Consider the following 16,074-nt stretch of genomic DNA (forward strand, 5'->3'; position numbering starts at 1 on the left):
TCTCCTCAAATGATCGAAGAAGGTCCTGGACCACCAGGGTTTCTTATGGTACATTTTGGTTCCTCCTTTCGAGGGGTTCCGCAACTACAAATTCAAGTGGATGGGTCGTGGATTTCTACGTCGACCTTGGCAGGTATTGCTTGGGTGGCTGAGATTGCTAATTCAGATTCAGACAGGAGAAGCATCTTGTATTCATGCAGATTCTGCGCTCCTCACAGAAGCTAAGGCATGTCTTCAGGCCTTGCTTTGGGCACAAGGTCAAGGTTTCGACAAATCCCTGTACACGGACTCCGAAATTATTGTCCGAAGTTTATTAAAACCACTGGCTCTCCCATTTCGATTACTTGGACACTCCGTGATATTTTTGATTGCCCAGGAATTTGTATGGTGTAGGATTACCAAGGTCTCTCGGATCCAGGTTCAAAAGGCTCACGATCTAGCAACACATGTCAGGAAGGGCCATCTACCGTTACTACGTATTTAATTGCTTTTCTTTCTTAATGTACGTTTTACTGATGTCCAAAAAAAAAAAAAAAAAAAAAAAAAAAAAAAAAAAAAAAAAAACTTCTAACTCAAAATGGATTTCTTGCACATAATCAAACTCATTTTCAAACTAAATTCATTAATCAAACCAAATCACCCAATAACCCATTTTTCTCATTCAATTTCATCAATCTAATTGGGTAAAATTTGAGCTCAACCATGGCTATAAATAGCCATGTTCATCTCCTCAAACCACCCCTCACCATTCACTACTTCACTCACCGAAAAATTGATCCAATTTCTGCCGGAAAAACACCTCCAAAACCACCCCAAAACCTCTTCTATTTTCGCCCCATACCACCTCTCTCTCTCTCTCTTTCCTGTTTCGAACCAAAACCCCTGCCCGCCACCCTCGTAGGACGCAGCGCCGCCGCATTCAGCCACACCAGACCATCACCGCTCCCCTACACGCACCACCTCATCGCCAGCTTCGCCCTCACTCGCTCGCCCCTTCTTTCTCTTTATTCTCTCTCTCGCTCCCCACCTTTGTCGTCTTCAAGCTGCAGCCACTGTTGCACCAGACGTCGTTGTTTGACGGAAGCCGACGAACACCATCGTGCCGCTGCTGTCGGAGCCCTGACCCCACCGCCGGCCATTCTCCCTCCTCTGCCCTGTTTTCGTGCCTGCTCAAATGAGCAGAGGTATGAAAATACCTCTTCACGTCTTCTGTTTTAAAACTTTGGGTTCTTTTTGTAGTTTAAGCCCAAGCATAACTCATTGTTAGCTAATTATAACATGGGCTTAAAATCTGATTTTTAATTTTAATTAAACCCACTAACAAGATCCATGTACTTAATTTGTTAGATTTAATGGGCTAGTTAATTAGGTTACTTCTTTAATTAGTTGTTCTAATCAAGCAACAAGACCTAAACTAATTTAGTTAATAATTATCACCAATGTTTCACCTTATTTTTGTAATATGAAATTTGTTAGACTTACTTAAGTTAGTATATTAAATTATAAATTTACGACAACTATTTATAATAAACGTAAAATATTACGAATTGACAAGAAAACTTAGCAATAACGTCACTTAATAATTATCAATTTACTCTTGTAATTTGAAAATAATAAATGAATATTAGTAATTTATGATTAGTTGGGCTACGATAACTTAAATTATTATAAAACTTGTTGAAGCTAATTTACTTATTAAATTGAATAAGGTACCTAGTAGTATAAACAAATGATAAGTTAAATTATAATTCCATTAATTATAGTAACGTAAGTAAAGTTAATTATAAATGTTGAAATAATGAATCTTTGTAACGTCACCAACGATACTCCATAATAAAAGTAATACTAATAACTAAAGGTCAATTGTTAAAAGAAATCGAATATTTATATTTTTGTTGCGTCATTTCATGGTTAGATTAAAAGGAAAGGATATTACAGCCTCCCCCGACTTTCAAGGTTATTAAGCAGGAATCCAGGTAACATCTATTGCTAACACCCACGATCCCCTTCGAAATGTGTTTATGAAATGATGTTTATAATTATGTTAAAGGATTTTGCAATGTGATTCTTATATGGATTGTGGGATTAAATTGCCTTCGAATGATTTTCGTAAATGATGATCTTATTATGAGTCATTGATGCTCAAGTATGATTCATGAAAGATCTATGGCTTATGCCGATGAATGCAAAAGAAACGAAACATGATAAATAAAAGTGAAAGAGGTTCTGACAATATAATGTTACGCTTATCTACTTTATGGTTGTGCACGTACCTTCGCACCCGTCGTACACCCGAAAAGCGAATCGGGCTCCTTGAGGGGTACTGCATGCTATGTTGGTGCGAGCGGTGTATCCAAATAGGGAGCGGGGCTCCTTGAGGATCAGCGCATGGTGGTGTATCCGAAAAGGGAGCTGGGCACCTTGAGGATCATCGCATGGTGGTGTACCCAAAAAGGGAGCTGGGCTCCTTGAGGGTCATCATATGGTGGGAGACGTCCCACATGTCTATACTCGCCAGTTACCAAGCTAAAAGATGAAAAGATAATGGGAACTTTTGAGGTATCAAGATGCTATTCATAATTGTTTACTTTGCTATTATTTCATTACGAATTTGAAATATGTTTTACTATATTCTCTTCTCCCTGTTTGCAAATAAAATGAATTGAAATGAATTTACGCTGTTAGGGTAGTATGTTACTGAGCTTCGGCTCATGATGTTTTGTTTTCTGTTTTAGGTATGAGCATAGCCATTGCAAGAGCGTTGTTAATAAGGAACGTGTTCAAGGAAAATTGTGCATTATCTTGTGTTAGAGAAATTATTATTATTATTTGAGTCAAGTATTTATGTATAATTATTAAGGACTATTTAAGGTTGCATTGTATTGGTGGGCCATATCTCACAGGCTTAAGTCTCATTTCCACTGCTAAGTATGAGCAATTGCATTTTATTAAGGTTATGAATTTTCGGGGCGTTACACAAACACCCCGTAAATGGAGATTTTGAGAAGATCAGAGAGCTTCTCTAATCAACAACGAAAGTAGTCTAGAGTTGTATTCCCGAGCAAATAAGTAGTATAACAGGCCAAGAACCAAGAGCTAAGTAGCCAAGAAAAGGGGTGTAGTTCTTGCAAAACAAACACCTAGAATAGTCTAAATCAAGATACAAAAGAGAAAAGAAAATCGGAAAATAAGATACAAATAATCAAATCTGTTTCACATAACCAGATTTTTACCGACAATAATCATCCAGAAGTCAATTTAAGAATCTAACAAATTCAAAGCTACCTTCTCAACTCTTAGGGTGAGAATATTAGGAGTCTTGAGGGAAGTCTTATGGCAAGATTGAACAAGACTTAGCCATATTTGGGTGAAGTTTTAGACAAAGTCTTGAGTCGGGTTTTGATATTCAAGACTCCTCTCAAGACTCTTGCCATGCAAAGGATATTTTTTTGGTCAGTAAAAAATACGAGTATGAAGTAAGTATGTAGAATTAAAAAATAGTGAAAAGCTGGCGTGGCACAAAACTGAAGTTTAATTTGAAGTTGAATATGAGAGATACACTCACCCTTAGTAGACGGTAGTGGTTGTCGAGACTTGAGAGGACGACCTGACTAGACCATACTAGTTAACTAACAAGAGATGCTAATTGTACGAGTGAATATACTGAGTTTGTGGACGTGTTATTTTTTTCTCGCAGCAAAAATAGATCTCGTCTTTTGTCAAAGTATGCAATTTTCAAGCATGTAACTTGAATTTAACAGGCACTACTTTGTACTGCAAACATTAAATTCTAAAAACTTTCTCAAAGATTTGCACAAAAGAAAGAGATGAGAGAGGGAGTGGGGTTATTCAGGGTTATACAGAAGCAGCCATGATAATCGTATGTAGGCATGGAAATGAACTACAGAGAAAGGAGTATCCACATCCGATCAGTCCAATTGTCATCCCTTACCACCTTCCTCTCCGAGGCCAAAACCAAACCTTCCTCTCATAACAATTAAGAAGATTATGTTATTTTTTAGATTCCAGCTTTGGGATACTTAATAGCCAATTATTATGAAATACTTGGAATATTAGCTCGGATTCATACCAATGTATATCCTCAAAGATATACTTCACATACAATTCTTACATAACATTCAAAAGCTGTAGCCATCAACATATTGAGCCATACTTGCCATTAATAGGCCCCAACAAGTATACACACAAAATGAACATGGAAAAGTTGTTAAAATGTTTATGCACTGTTTTTTTGTGACAAAACATTGTAACCACTTGCACCAGTCAAATTAGAATCACAGCAAAAACAGCAAAAAAAACTAGCCCGGCCTAAAAAATCTAGTACTTCGCATCACTTGAATTCAATTGAGCACGATACAGAGGACTTGGGCAGCTTCAATATATCCTTTTCTTTAGCAACAAAGGCCGCCACCCTGTTGCTTCGGTCCCATTGTATTACCATCTTCTCCAAAACATGAGCATTCTCAAGGAAATACTTTAGCATTTTTATCTCTCCTTTAAATCCTTTAAAATCTTTGATGTTGATCAACTTTAACCAAGATTCGACACAAGCAGGCACTGCTTCATTTTTTAGTGAGAACGTTGCATCTTGTTGACTGGAGTCCTAGATATCCACCAAGAAAAGGCAAATAAGAAGGATATAAATCAGAATCTCTGCTGAGTAAATCACTTAGAAAATAATGCACCACATTGATAAAAGCAAGGTAGGTCTTGCGTACATGAGGTGTATACGAAGAAGCTTAATCAGTCAAAATCCATAAAAGCAAACTAGACTCAGTTGTATACAATACACCCAAGTTTCTTGATTTGCAAGCTCTTGTTCAAACATTACAAAATTAGACAAATCAGAGCTACATAGAAAGCATGACAGATATATATGTGCAGGATGGATAAAGAGATCAATTTATTGCACAACCTGCACCAATGTGAGAGATTTGAGACAACGCGAGCTAATTAGAAAGTCCAACAGCACATCATTCCAGCTAACATCATGCCCAAGGGCGAGGTCTAAACGAGTCAAATAACGAAAGACAGGCAGTTCAAAATAGCCACTTGTGAGAGCCTTCAAAACAAGAGAAACAAAGTTAACTTTGAGCAATGCGCACTGTGACTTAGTAACTTAGCCAAATTACAAGTATAGAATGCATACCTCCAAGCATTGCCTGGACAAGTCCAAGAATTGACAATCACGTAGCCCTGTGATAAAATCAAGCATAGTGTTGCAAAGATCTTGTCCATCCTCGTATTCATCATCATTAAAACCAGTGATTATATGAGCCTCAATGATAGAGTTCAGATTCCTGATTTCGTACTGCTGTGCTAAGCATTCAGAGTAATCAAAGTAGACCAAACTTGGCAAATCAATGTAAATTGTTGCATCATTAAGTTGATCAAGAGGCCCGTTAAGACCAGGATCAAGTGTCAACTTTCTAAGCAAGGGATTAGTAAAGTATAGATCACCACCATGCCAAGTGCACCCATCTATTACCAATTCTTCTAGTAGTGGACACCCGGACAAAATCCCGTTAAGACTGTGATAATGATCCCAAATAGGTTCATCATTCACAATCAAGCTCCTCCAGCTTCTACCATAGAATGTAATTCCTTTCATGAAAAGGACTTTAAGTCTTGGAAATGTTACTGACTTCGGAACACAAAGTGTAAATATGCCATCCAACTTCAACAACACCAGATTTTCACAAGTTAATTGAGAAAATTTTAGCAAACAAGACATACTCATATGAAATGATAATTCAAGTTCAGCAACCTTATGAGATACAACAGCTTCCATACATTCATGTAGCAGAGAAGGCATATAATTGTTCTTACATTTCATCCGGAACTTACTAATTTGCGATGTCTTGCATCGTGCCAACATCAAATTTACGATCTCCTTAAAACAAGTATTATTCCTTCTTCCTATTCCCAAACGAACTCGAGGATTAAAAGATATCGAATCATCAAAATCAAGAGTACTAGCAAGTTTGTAAAGGTTCTTCCACCTAGATGAAAGAATAGTAGTAGCCACAGCATACTTGGTAGGAAGCCAAGATAGAATTCGACCTAATACATCATCTGGTAAACTACTGATCAAGTCTTTGTTTTCCAAGGCCCCCAAATTCTTATGCTTTCTAGGAGTTGAACCCATGTTTTCTTTAAGCAATATTCATCAGTTCTTATTCCTGACAACAAGGAATATTGTATTGTAAGAATTAAACTCATAGAAAGTACTAATAATCTATTGAAAATGGGTTACTAATTTATATGCATATCCATTACATCAAACTAAACAGTACTAATAATATTTTGAAACAAGGATTACAATTTTATATGCATACCCAATTACCCATTACATCCAAATCAAGCAAATTTAACTATTGCAACACATTGGCACTTCAAATTACGCAAGAACTTTAGCCAACTTAACTAGTTTCGAAACATGGGTTATAAATTTATATGCATATCCATTACATCAAACTCTAGACACTATTAAAACATGGGTTAATGTCAAAAAAACAAACATGGATTTTATATGCATATCTATTAGTACATGATTACATCCAAATCAAGCAAAATCAACTAACAGCATATTGACACTTCAAATCAAGCAAGAAATTTAGCCAACATAACTAATTTCGTAAATGGTAAAATACATTTAAAGGGTTTTGGCAAATATTGTAACGATCACAATTCACAATATATTTTTATAAGAGATATACAAAGTGAAGAACAAGAACAAAGCTAGCATTTTTTTCAACCATATGAAAAAAAAAATTATATGAAAAAGAGAAGAATTTTAAGCACAACTTACAACATTTAAAAATTCTTCAACTACGTCTTTTTTTATAAAAAAAAAGTAAAATAGCATAAAAACATGTTAGATTCTTCACACTTTTTTTTTTTGTTTTTGCCAAAAATCCCACGAAGAGAATTATAATTCTCAATCATTTTCCACTACATTTGGGTTTCAAGAAAAATGGGAAAATAATGTTAAAAATTGAAATGGTAGATGTTGTAGAGTAAGAATTTGCTAAATTTGGAAGGAAGATAAAGTTTCTTTTTTTTTTTTTTTGTTAATTAACTGAAAGATAAAGTTTCTTGAGAAAATATACCTTTTCTCTGGCAATTGAATTATTGAAGCTGAAAAGACAAACATTTAAACATTTGTTTAGATGAAGTGATGTTATAAACTCTTTTTTGACGGCCTATTGGCGGTAAAAATAAAAATTATTTAAGGAGAAGAAGTGTTTTTGCAGGGTAATGCCGCCCTACTAGTATAGGACAGTAGCCCAAATGATGAAAATTACAGGCATCGGTACACGTGCCTTTAACCCATTTATCCCGTATCTTTTGCTTCTTTAAGGGTTTTCTAAATGTAAAGTCACTGGGTTGACTAGAGTACAGATTTGTTCTTATTTTTTCTGTTTTGGCCAATTTGATTAAATTACAACCATTACAATTTTGGTGAAATACTTCTTACATAATCGCGATTTCAAGCAGTGATTTCTAAAAGCATCTACAATGGGGTGGGTTTAGCTTGATCTAGCAAATAGTAAAACTAGTTTTACTTGGTTTTGTTGTTGTGGAACTTTGATTCTTTGGCTTGGTTGGTCTAGAAATCCAGACCATATGAGCATGGGATGGCGTACACAAAAAATAGCTTTTATTAATTTAAATCATCTATTTTATATAAAAAAATAAACATTGTATATGGTGGGGTTTGGTAAAAGTAGGAGAGAGAATATGGTGGGATTTGGTAAAAGTAGGAGAGAGAAATAGAAAAACCAAGTAAGACCAACCACATCATTGTGACAAAAAAAAAAATGAGTTGGTGGGAGTTTTAGTGGGATGTGAGGAAGAAGGAGGAAAGGAGAGAGAAAAAAAAACTCTAAGACCAAGTAAGACCAACCCACCCCATTGTAGATGCTCTAAGAGCATCTCCATTCTTTACTTCCTCTGTTTCAGATTACTCGCTACACTTCTCAATTCACGGACTCTTAGGCAATTTTTGGAGAAGAGAGAGGTAGAGAGTAAAAAGAAAAGGGACCCATGTGAGAGGAGAGAGATAGAAAGAGTTTATTGCCCAAAAAGAAAGTGTAGCATGTAATGTGAAACTTCCCACAATGGAAAGTGTAGCGAGTATTTTGAAACGGTGGAAGTATGAAGGTTAAAAAAACATAGCCTTCCATTCATGACTTTTTCATGTTTTAAGTTGGATCATAGAATGACCCAATTCATGTTTGGACATCAGATGACCCAAAATATGAATCAAGTCATATAAATTAAAATTATTACAACTAAAAAAACAGAGTAAGTTAAATTTTTTTGTCTTTCTCACTTGCCATCTTGACACTATTTATATTTAGAGAAAATCTTTCGAAGGTTTTTCATTTTACAAGAAAAAATATAATCATGTGGGATCTTATTTGATTCATTTAATTAATATTACTTTATTAATATTTATTTTTTTTGGTAAACAAAGGATCATAAGTTAGAATAGTTCATTATAATCCTCAATAAATTGAGTTCTACAATAACTAGGGAGGGGGTGTGGAAAACCCTCACTACATAACTACATTACAAGCCATATCCGTAGTTCTACATATCTTGGCTAATCCATCTGCGAACTGATTACATTTTCTCACGCAGAATTGAAGCTTAACATCATGGAGCTCCTTCATCAATCCCCTGTATATATTAACCACAACATGATATTTTTCATTATTAGTTTCACAATGGATAAGTTGGACCGCATTACTACAATCCGAAAACACCACCCCCTTCCTTGCGTGAGTACTTTTCACCATTATTAACCCCTCTTGTATAGTGAGGAGTTCAGCGACAGTGGCATCAATAGCATAACTTTTCTTTATAAACCCCCAGATCCAGATTCCCCCGTGAGTGCCAGAGACCCCCCCCCCCTCCCCCCCAATCCCACACATGTTTGAATATTTAAGAAAAAGCATCCACGCATGAACAACAAAATCCCATAAAAAGTTGGCAAACATAGGAGTATTATGACCCATACCCAGATTGACACTAGGACGGATTCCTAATGCAAGCTTTCGCAGAGTCTATAGCACAACGATTGGCCCAGTAAATTATTTGCGGGGAGACACGAGAGGGAAATTCCTAAACACATGTTCATTTTTATCTTTCCGAATTTCGTGACAAATATAGGGGAAAGTATCTCTCTACTTAAGCGTGGCAAACTCATGTATGTTTACTAGTAAGATTGTGATAGAGCCACGAAGTGAAGGGGAGATCAAGCGAAGTATGGACTTCAGTCTTGTCCCAGATCTCAACAGAATACCTGCATTCTTGGAGAATATGCGTAACATTTTCGACCCTAGACTTGCATCGGGAACACAAAGGGTGGGTGGGGAACAATTTGTCTGACAGCTAGTAGGCTCATATGTGGAAGGCAGTCCCTCCAAGCTAGCCACAAGAAGAATTTAATTTTTGGTTCCATAAAGCCTCTCCAGATCTATGACATGTTCAAGTGTTCATGCTTATTAGGGAGTTGAGCGTTATACGCTTGAGTGAGAGAAAAGCCATTCGAAGTGACAAATTTAGGAACCTGAATATCTTTTTGATGCGACCTATAAGGAGGTGGAATATTCAATATCCTATCCACAATACTTAAAGGAAGACTCAGAGAGAGGTTTTGAAGCTTGCATTCCCCTTCCACACATAAGTCGGCAACTTTAAGACTCCCCTCCTCATGAGCCAAGGGGCCATAAATGAACCCTCTGATAGGCCCATTTAGAAGTCTATTATCATCCCAAAAATTTATATCAAGCCCATTTCCCAAACTCCATTCCCTATGATCCTGGATAAGCTCCCAAAAATTTATAAATATTCAATCGTTATAATTTTTAGTAATATATAATGAAATATATTTAAGTTCAAAGATGTGTATTAAAAGACGCGTAGAGTGAGAATGATAAAAACAACAAATGGAGTACTTATTCTATTTTTTAAACATATGCAATATTTTCATGTTAACCAATATTCATCTACTAACCTTATCTCATATATACCCCCTCTGTTTTTTATCTTTCTCACTTCAAATCTTGACAATATTCATAATTAGAAGAAATCTTCTCATTTTTTCTCAAATTATAAGAAATAATATAGTCATGTGGGGTCTTGTTTGATTCGTCTCAATTAGTACATTATTATTAATATTCAATCGTTATAATTTTTTACTAATATAAAATGAAGATATTTAAATTCAAAGGCATGTATTGAGAGATACGCACAGAAAAGTGAGAATGATTAAAAAAAAAAACAGATGTAGTATTTAACAAATGTTAAGAAAAAATATAGTCAAGTGTAATCTTATTTGATTCGTCTTGATGAGAACTTTCATAATATATATGTATCGCAATATTTATATGGTCGAAATGTTGGGTGTGAATATATACAAACAATTAAGACATAAGAGACTTGGGGAATTAAAACATTGCACACTCGTCTCGGACAAGTGGGACATTGAAGGATTTATGTCCTCGACTTAAAGGCAATTACTAATTATATTATGGATCGTATTATGGAGATAATAAATTCGTTCTATTGGGTTGTCTATACGTCTTGCTAGAGAATGCTATAGAATTTCGGGTTATTAGTAAATAATAAACCCGAAGCCCAATATAATGAATCTTATAAGGTCACACATTATACTAGGATCAACAAAAGAAGCCTAGAGCCCATAAGGGCCCTAGGGGTGGCCGGCCAAGAGGTAAAAGGAGAGGGGTTATTGCTAACCTAAAATATATTTATATATTGGGTTAGGTAGTAAAGAAAAGAGATCAGATATCTCTTATTATTCTTCTCTCTCCTATTCTCTCAAAAGTCACGTAATACTCCATAAACTTGAAGAAGTTTTCTTCCTTCCAACTAGCATTGGTGGAGTGTTGATCCGGGTTGGTGGACCAAGTAGAGGAATCACATCTGGGATTCTTTATCCGGGTTATTCAAGCTTTGTGGAATTCACGCTATAAAGGTTAATTCTAAACTTATATGTGACCCTTGATTGTATATGCATTTGATCCTGTTCTAAGTGCTTATGAATTAGATTCATGAAATTCCGCTTATAGTACTTATAAATCCTACAGTTTTTACTTTTTAGGTATACTCTGGTATAAAAAAAATTATAAATTGATATTATCTGATGATGTATATTTATATCCTTAATTATTTATTATCCCAACTAATTGTGCTCCCCAAAAAATTTAAAAAATGAATATTCTCTAATTACTTTTTTTTAATTCTTTTATGGTTTATTAATGCATGTTATTTGAATTATTATTGCAACTTAGAGTTTAGATAGTAAGAATCTTGTGAATCTTTGTTTTTATAATTGTTTGAAAATTGATTTAGTCACTAATTTATATTTTTAATTGTAAGTTTTCTCTTTTTAGACATTTTTATATATTTTTTGGTAATATAAAACTTTCTTTACCACCCTTTTTCTTTATATTTTTTGTGAGATTAAGAGTATATAAGTATTTTCAAGAGGGGACACTATAGCCCCTTGACTTATATAATAGAGATTAGTAATGGATCGCAAGACATTGACTTGTTGGCTACTTGGCTATTTGAAACAATTGCTTCTGCGAAGTAAGTATTTTATTAGTCTAGGTGTAATTCTTCTTTTCTTTAATGGTTTTTAAGTTGGTGCACTATTGACGTAGGAAGGTCAGCGGATAAGATCGATAACGAAGTTCGACAAAAAAGCCTGAAATGATTTCTACTAATCGGGCTTTCGGAGTCTGATTGCTTATTGTGATACCTTTATGGAAGCGGAACGGGCCAACGAGTCAAACTCACCGCTATGCTGTGACCTATAGGCTTTTTAAGCCATCCGAGTTCGTTTAAGGCCCGAAATCAGCATTTTAATTATTTTCGAATTTTACTATTTCCTTAATTTCGTATTAGGGTTTCGTATTAGGTCATTATTGGGAGGCAGTTTTTGATTTTTAATACTATCACAGAGTTCCTACTCTTTTCTGGTGGATTCCGGATTTTCTACAGATTTATCGCTTGTAAATTGGTACGTTCTTGATCAAGATTAGCGTTTGCTAATCTCCATATTTTCCGATTGCGTCAACTATGGTCCCATGGAATGCTCTAAGACTAAAGGCGTCTAATTTTTTTTAATCATCTATAATAAATTAGTTACACTTAGTTTTTGGTTAGCCACACTTCTTTAATTTGGTTTTATGATCAGTGTCTTGTAGTAGTTTTTCTTGTTTTTTTGTTTTGGTTATGGGAGTGGTATTATTTGTTGATTTTCATGGCAGGTGCAGTCAAAAGAGTTGGTTCGTGCGTGGGTGAGAGTGGCGAAGAAACCACGGTGGAGGACTAATGGTGGGTAAGAGAGTGCGAGAGGAGAAGTGGAATAATTAGGCACGAGGTATGAGGAAGGCATAACCACATCCTCACTTCAAGCTCAATGGATTCTAGCGTGGGGACATGATAGAATATAAAACTATTTTTATGACTCTAACCATTAGTTTAAATTTTTGGTTGAGTTATTCCTTTGCATTAGAAAATAGTATGTAAATTAAAGATTAGCTCATTCAAACAATATAGATGTTTGGAGTTTGTAAAACAGATCCAAAAAGTGAACAAGATGACTTCTTTAGTGAAAAGAAGTAATATTATGCACAGATAAATTCAACGTACCTTAAAAAAAAAAGCATTCAATTAGATATTAAACACACATAATTAAGGCCTCATTCATTATCGTTTTTTTTTTCAATTTTCAGTTTTTTTAAAACTAAAAACCAAAAACTGAAAACTAGAAAAAGTGGTTTTCACTTTTCAGTTGTCAGTTTTCAAAATCATCATGTTCCCAATAAATTTGACTAATTTTTTATTCATTATAAAACATATATCATATGATTTTGAAAATCAAAAAACCAAAAAACAGAAAACTACAGTAATACCGAAAGAGCCCTAAACTACTAAGGGAGAAATTTAAAGGTGAGACCAGTACCCTCAAGTTTTTCTTGCATCAATTTGTTCATCCTCTCCACCATAGGAGTAGTGAAATAATTAGTCCAATCTCCGACCTCTCCTTTCCTAAAGAAGGATTCTTTCTCCAGACCGTTGTAACATAAACCATCCTTGTTAGCATCTAACTCTTTCATATTCTTAATGTTGCACATATTTGTTATTTCTGTTATAACACCTCCATTTTCTTCTTCAAGAGAAAATGGCATATTCTTAAAGTTGTATTATCCTTCAAATCCTCGTACTTAAGAAATAACACCTTATGTGGCCGCTCCAAGCTCTGCTTCCAGTACTCAACTACATGTTCGAAAAAGGGCCCAAACAATATTTTCCCTTGTAAAAAATCCTCGAAGTGATCTTCCATACTATAAGGCTCCAAGTTATTCTCTTCCTTCGATAGCATCTTAGCTACCTTAGTATAAAAATGCCACTGTGACACAATAGTGTCCAAAGGATTTCTAGCGATGTACAAAATCCGACACTCAGAATTCTTGATTGATTCAGGAAGCGACGTGTAGGGGAAGTGTGTCATAAGGAGCCTCGGAGATGGTAGGTCGATAAGTTGAGATGGTCGAAGATAATTAAGATCTTCCTCACCATAAACGCCATTTTCGAGGCGATATACGAGATGATGTGGGTGATGAGAAAGAAGAGGGCTTTCATTTGTTGGGTGGTGGATGCGGTTGATAACAACAAAGAGTAGAGTATTCAATTAAGTTGTACCAGTTTTTGGGTGGCTAGTTACTATGAGATCAGTGTCTCGAGCATGAAAATGTTTTTGAAATCTAAGGGTGTGCTTCAGGAAATGAATCCCAAGAAACCAGAAATTCTGATATTTTACCAAATCAATCTTTTTATTTCCCATGAAATCTGCATTTGGAAGGCATTGCTTTAGCTGTTCAGCTTCTTCTTCTTCTTCATAGACTAGTACTTCGCCCTTATTTTGTGTGTGATTTTCAGCCATTATTTTGGTGCCTGTAACTGAGAGGATAACAAATTTGAAGAATTGAAGTGCGTAGACCAAAGATTCATCATCCGAGGGAAGAAATTATTTAATTTGGAGTAGGTCTCACCATCTTCGACTCTATCGTTTTATAAAGAAAAAAAAATCTCTAAGTAATTTATTTGTGGCAGATGAGGTTATGGACTTATGGTTATTTATTAGAATCACATGGAAAATTTTTGTAAGAGAAAAGGTAGAAGATAAAACAATCTACCACGATACACGGATACAGGAAGCAGTCTTCTGTATGTCTGGTCGCGCAATTCGAACCATGTGCCTCATGCATAAAAGATAAAATAATTATATAAGACATAACTTCAATATATATATATTAGCTTTTTATGCACACCATGCATGCGATGATAATTTTTTTTATTGTCGTATTTCGTAATGTCGAGTAGATAATTTTACATGCACGCAATACATGTAACGACAACTCATTATAGTAGTTTAAGTTGACAATTTTTTTCAATAAAGACAATAGTGTCTTATACAACTTATTAGAAGTTATTTTTAGCAAAAATAAGTTCAGATAAGTTTATATAAGCAAAAACTAGTTTTATATGCACGCAATGCGTGCGTCAACAACCTTATGTAGTTATATGTACGAATGCGCATGTTTTTCAATCTAAAATTATATTGGTAGTAATTTCAATTATTGAGGTTCTTTATAGAATTTATTATTTTTTAAAATTGAAGTTGACCGATTTTTAATTGTTTAATACCGTCATAGAAAAATTTGGTCAATGATTCAATAATTCCTTGTCAACGGTTTATTATAGTTCTTTAGCGATTATAAATAATGTTAAAACGATATTGGTTGAACTTTGTAAATACGAATTATTATGTTTTCAGAATATATCACTAACTCTTTTTTATTGAAGTTTATTTTAATGAATTTCGTGAATGGATTGTGTTAATCTATTTTGTCAAGTTATTAATGGTGATTGCACATTTCGTTTTTGACTTATTTTATATGGCAAGTTACATTGATTCTCGTTTTTTTATTTTTTTTATTAAAAGAAAACGTTGTTTTAAATTATTAGAGGTTATTCTAGTCATTTCAAAGGGGGACACCACACCTGGCCTCATCCCTTGGCTTATACTACATCCGTTTCCTAAAGATCTTCCTTGTTACTATTACTATAAATACTAATGAGAATCAAGTTATGTGGGATGTGGGGTGGGTAAAGTAGGAGAGAGAAAGGGTTTAAGATAAATAAACAAATAAAAAGAGGTTAAAGTAGGAGAGAGAAATGGAGTAAAATTAAATTAATAATGTAATGGTGGACCATATGAGAGGGTAAAAAGGGGAAAAAATTCCAAATAAGAAATAAAGTAAAAGAGGGAAGATCTTTTTGAAACGCACTTAAACTAAAAGAGGGAAGATCTTTAGGAAACTGAGGGAGTATAATAGAGATAAGTTGACTAGAATGAAACCAAAATAGTTAAAGAAAGTATGCACTTCTAGTTAATATTTTAAACATAGTATAAAAAATGTTTATAAGAATATTACATAATCACTTCTTTTGTCAAGTTTTCTAATTTTATTAGCAAATTAGTTCATAATTATAAATATATTTATCCGTGAAAATCAAATAAAAAAAGAATCTTTCTTTTTATTTTTATTTTTTTTACTTTTTTAATCTCAATTTTGATTCAAATTTATTTTATTCATAATTGCAAAGATTACCTTCATATCCTTGTGCTTTTCTTTTATCTGCTTTTGAATTTTGATTTAGTTGTGAACTATTTTCAATTCCAACTCTTATTTATCTAGCATTGATAGTGTAGCTAAAACTTCAAATGTAATACGTTGTCTTGATCTGACATTATTATCCTCTATGTAATTGACTTACACAAATTGAAATTATTTAGACCCATTAAAACTATAATCTCTTTACATGAATTTAATGTTGTGGAAGTATATATTGCTGATTTTTTATTTTGACGATTTTTCCTTTTGATGGAAGATTTTGATATTCTTAAATAAATTTGCTATTTTTGTTTTTTTATGAACTTGTTTA

General features: G+C 34.2%; 1 protein-coding gene, 1 long non-coding RNA gene and 1 pseudogene across 5 annotated transcripts; 1 reads left to right on the plus strand and 2 right to left on the minus strand.

The window, feature by feature from the left end:
• Window positions 1–341: 341 nt before the first annotated feature.
• Window positions 342–2,895, plus strand: LOC130590934 (uncharacterized). The gene is made up of 3 exons (XR_008968835.1): window positions 342–1,184; window positions 1,916–2,559; window positions 2,736–2,895. It is a non-coding gene; the product is annotated as an uncharacterized LOC130590934 (long non-coding RNA).
• Window positions 2,896–4,083: 1,188 nt separating this feature from the next.
• LOC104907050 (F-box/LRR-repeat protein At4g14103) lies at window positions 4,084–7,403 on the minus strand. 4 transcript variants are annotated; one of them, XM_010695908.4, is made up of 4 exons: window positions 7,134–7,403; window positions 5,171–6,203; window positions 4,937–5,083; window positions 4,084–4,624 (listed from the first exon to the last, which is right to left on the minus strand). In XM_010695908.4, exons 2-4 carry the CDS (start codon window positions 6,167–6,169, stop codon window positions 4,352–4,354), a joined length of 1,419 nt encoding a protein of 472 aa, XP_010694210.2. In that variant the 5' UTR covers window positions 6,170–6,203; window positions 7,134–7,403; the 3' UTR covers window positions 4,084–4,351. The 4 variants fall into 4 exon arrangements, with proteins under 4 accessions (XP_010694210.2, XP_048498635.1, XP_010694209.2 ...); XM_048642678.2 differs by having other exon boundaries at window positions 6,833–7,403; XM_010695907.4 differs by lacking the exon at window positions 7,134–7,403 and having other exon boundaries at window positions 5,171–6,801.
• A 5,477-nt stretch (window positions 7,404–12,880) lies between these two features.
• LOC130590935 (cytosolic sulfotransferase 5-like) lies at window positions 12,881–14,161 on the minus strand (annotated as a pseudogene).
• Window positions 14,162–16,074: the final 1,913 nt, after the last annotated feature.

Source organism: Beta vulgaris, chromosome 4 (assembly GCF_026745355.1).
Source record: "Beta vulgaris subsp. vulgaris cultivar EL10 chromosome 4, EL10.2, whole genome shotgun sequence".
Lineage (NCBI taxonomy): Eukaryota > Viridiplantae > Streptophyta > Magnoliopsida > Caryophyllales > Amaranthaceae > Beta > Beta vulgaris.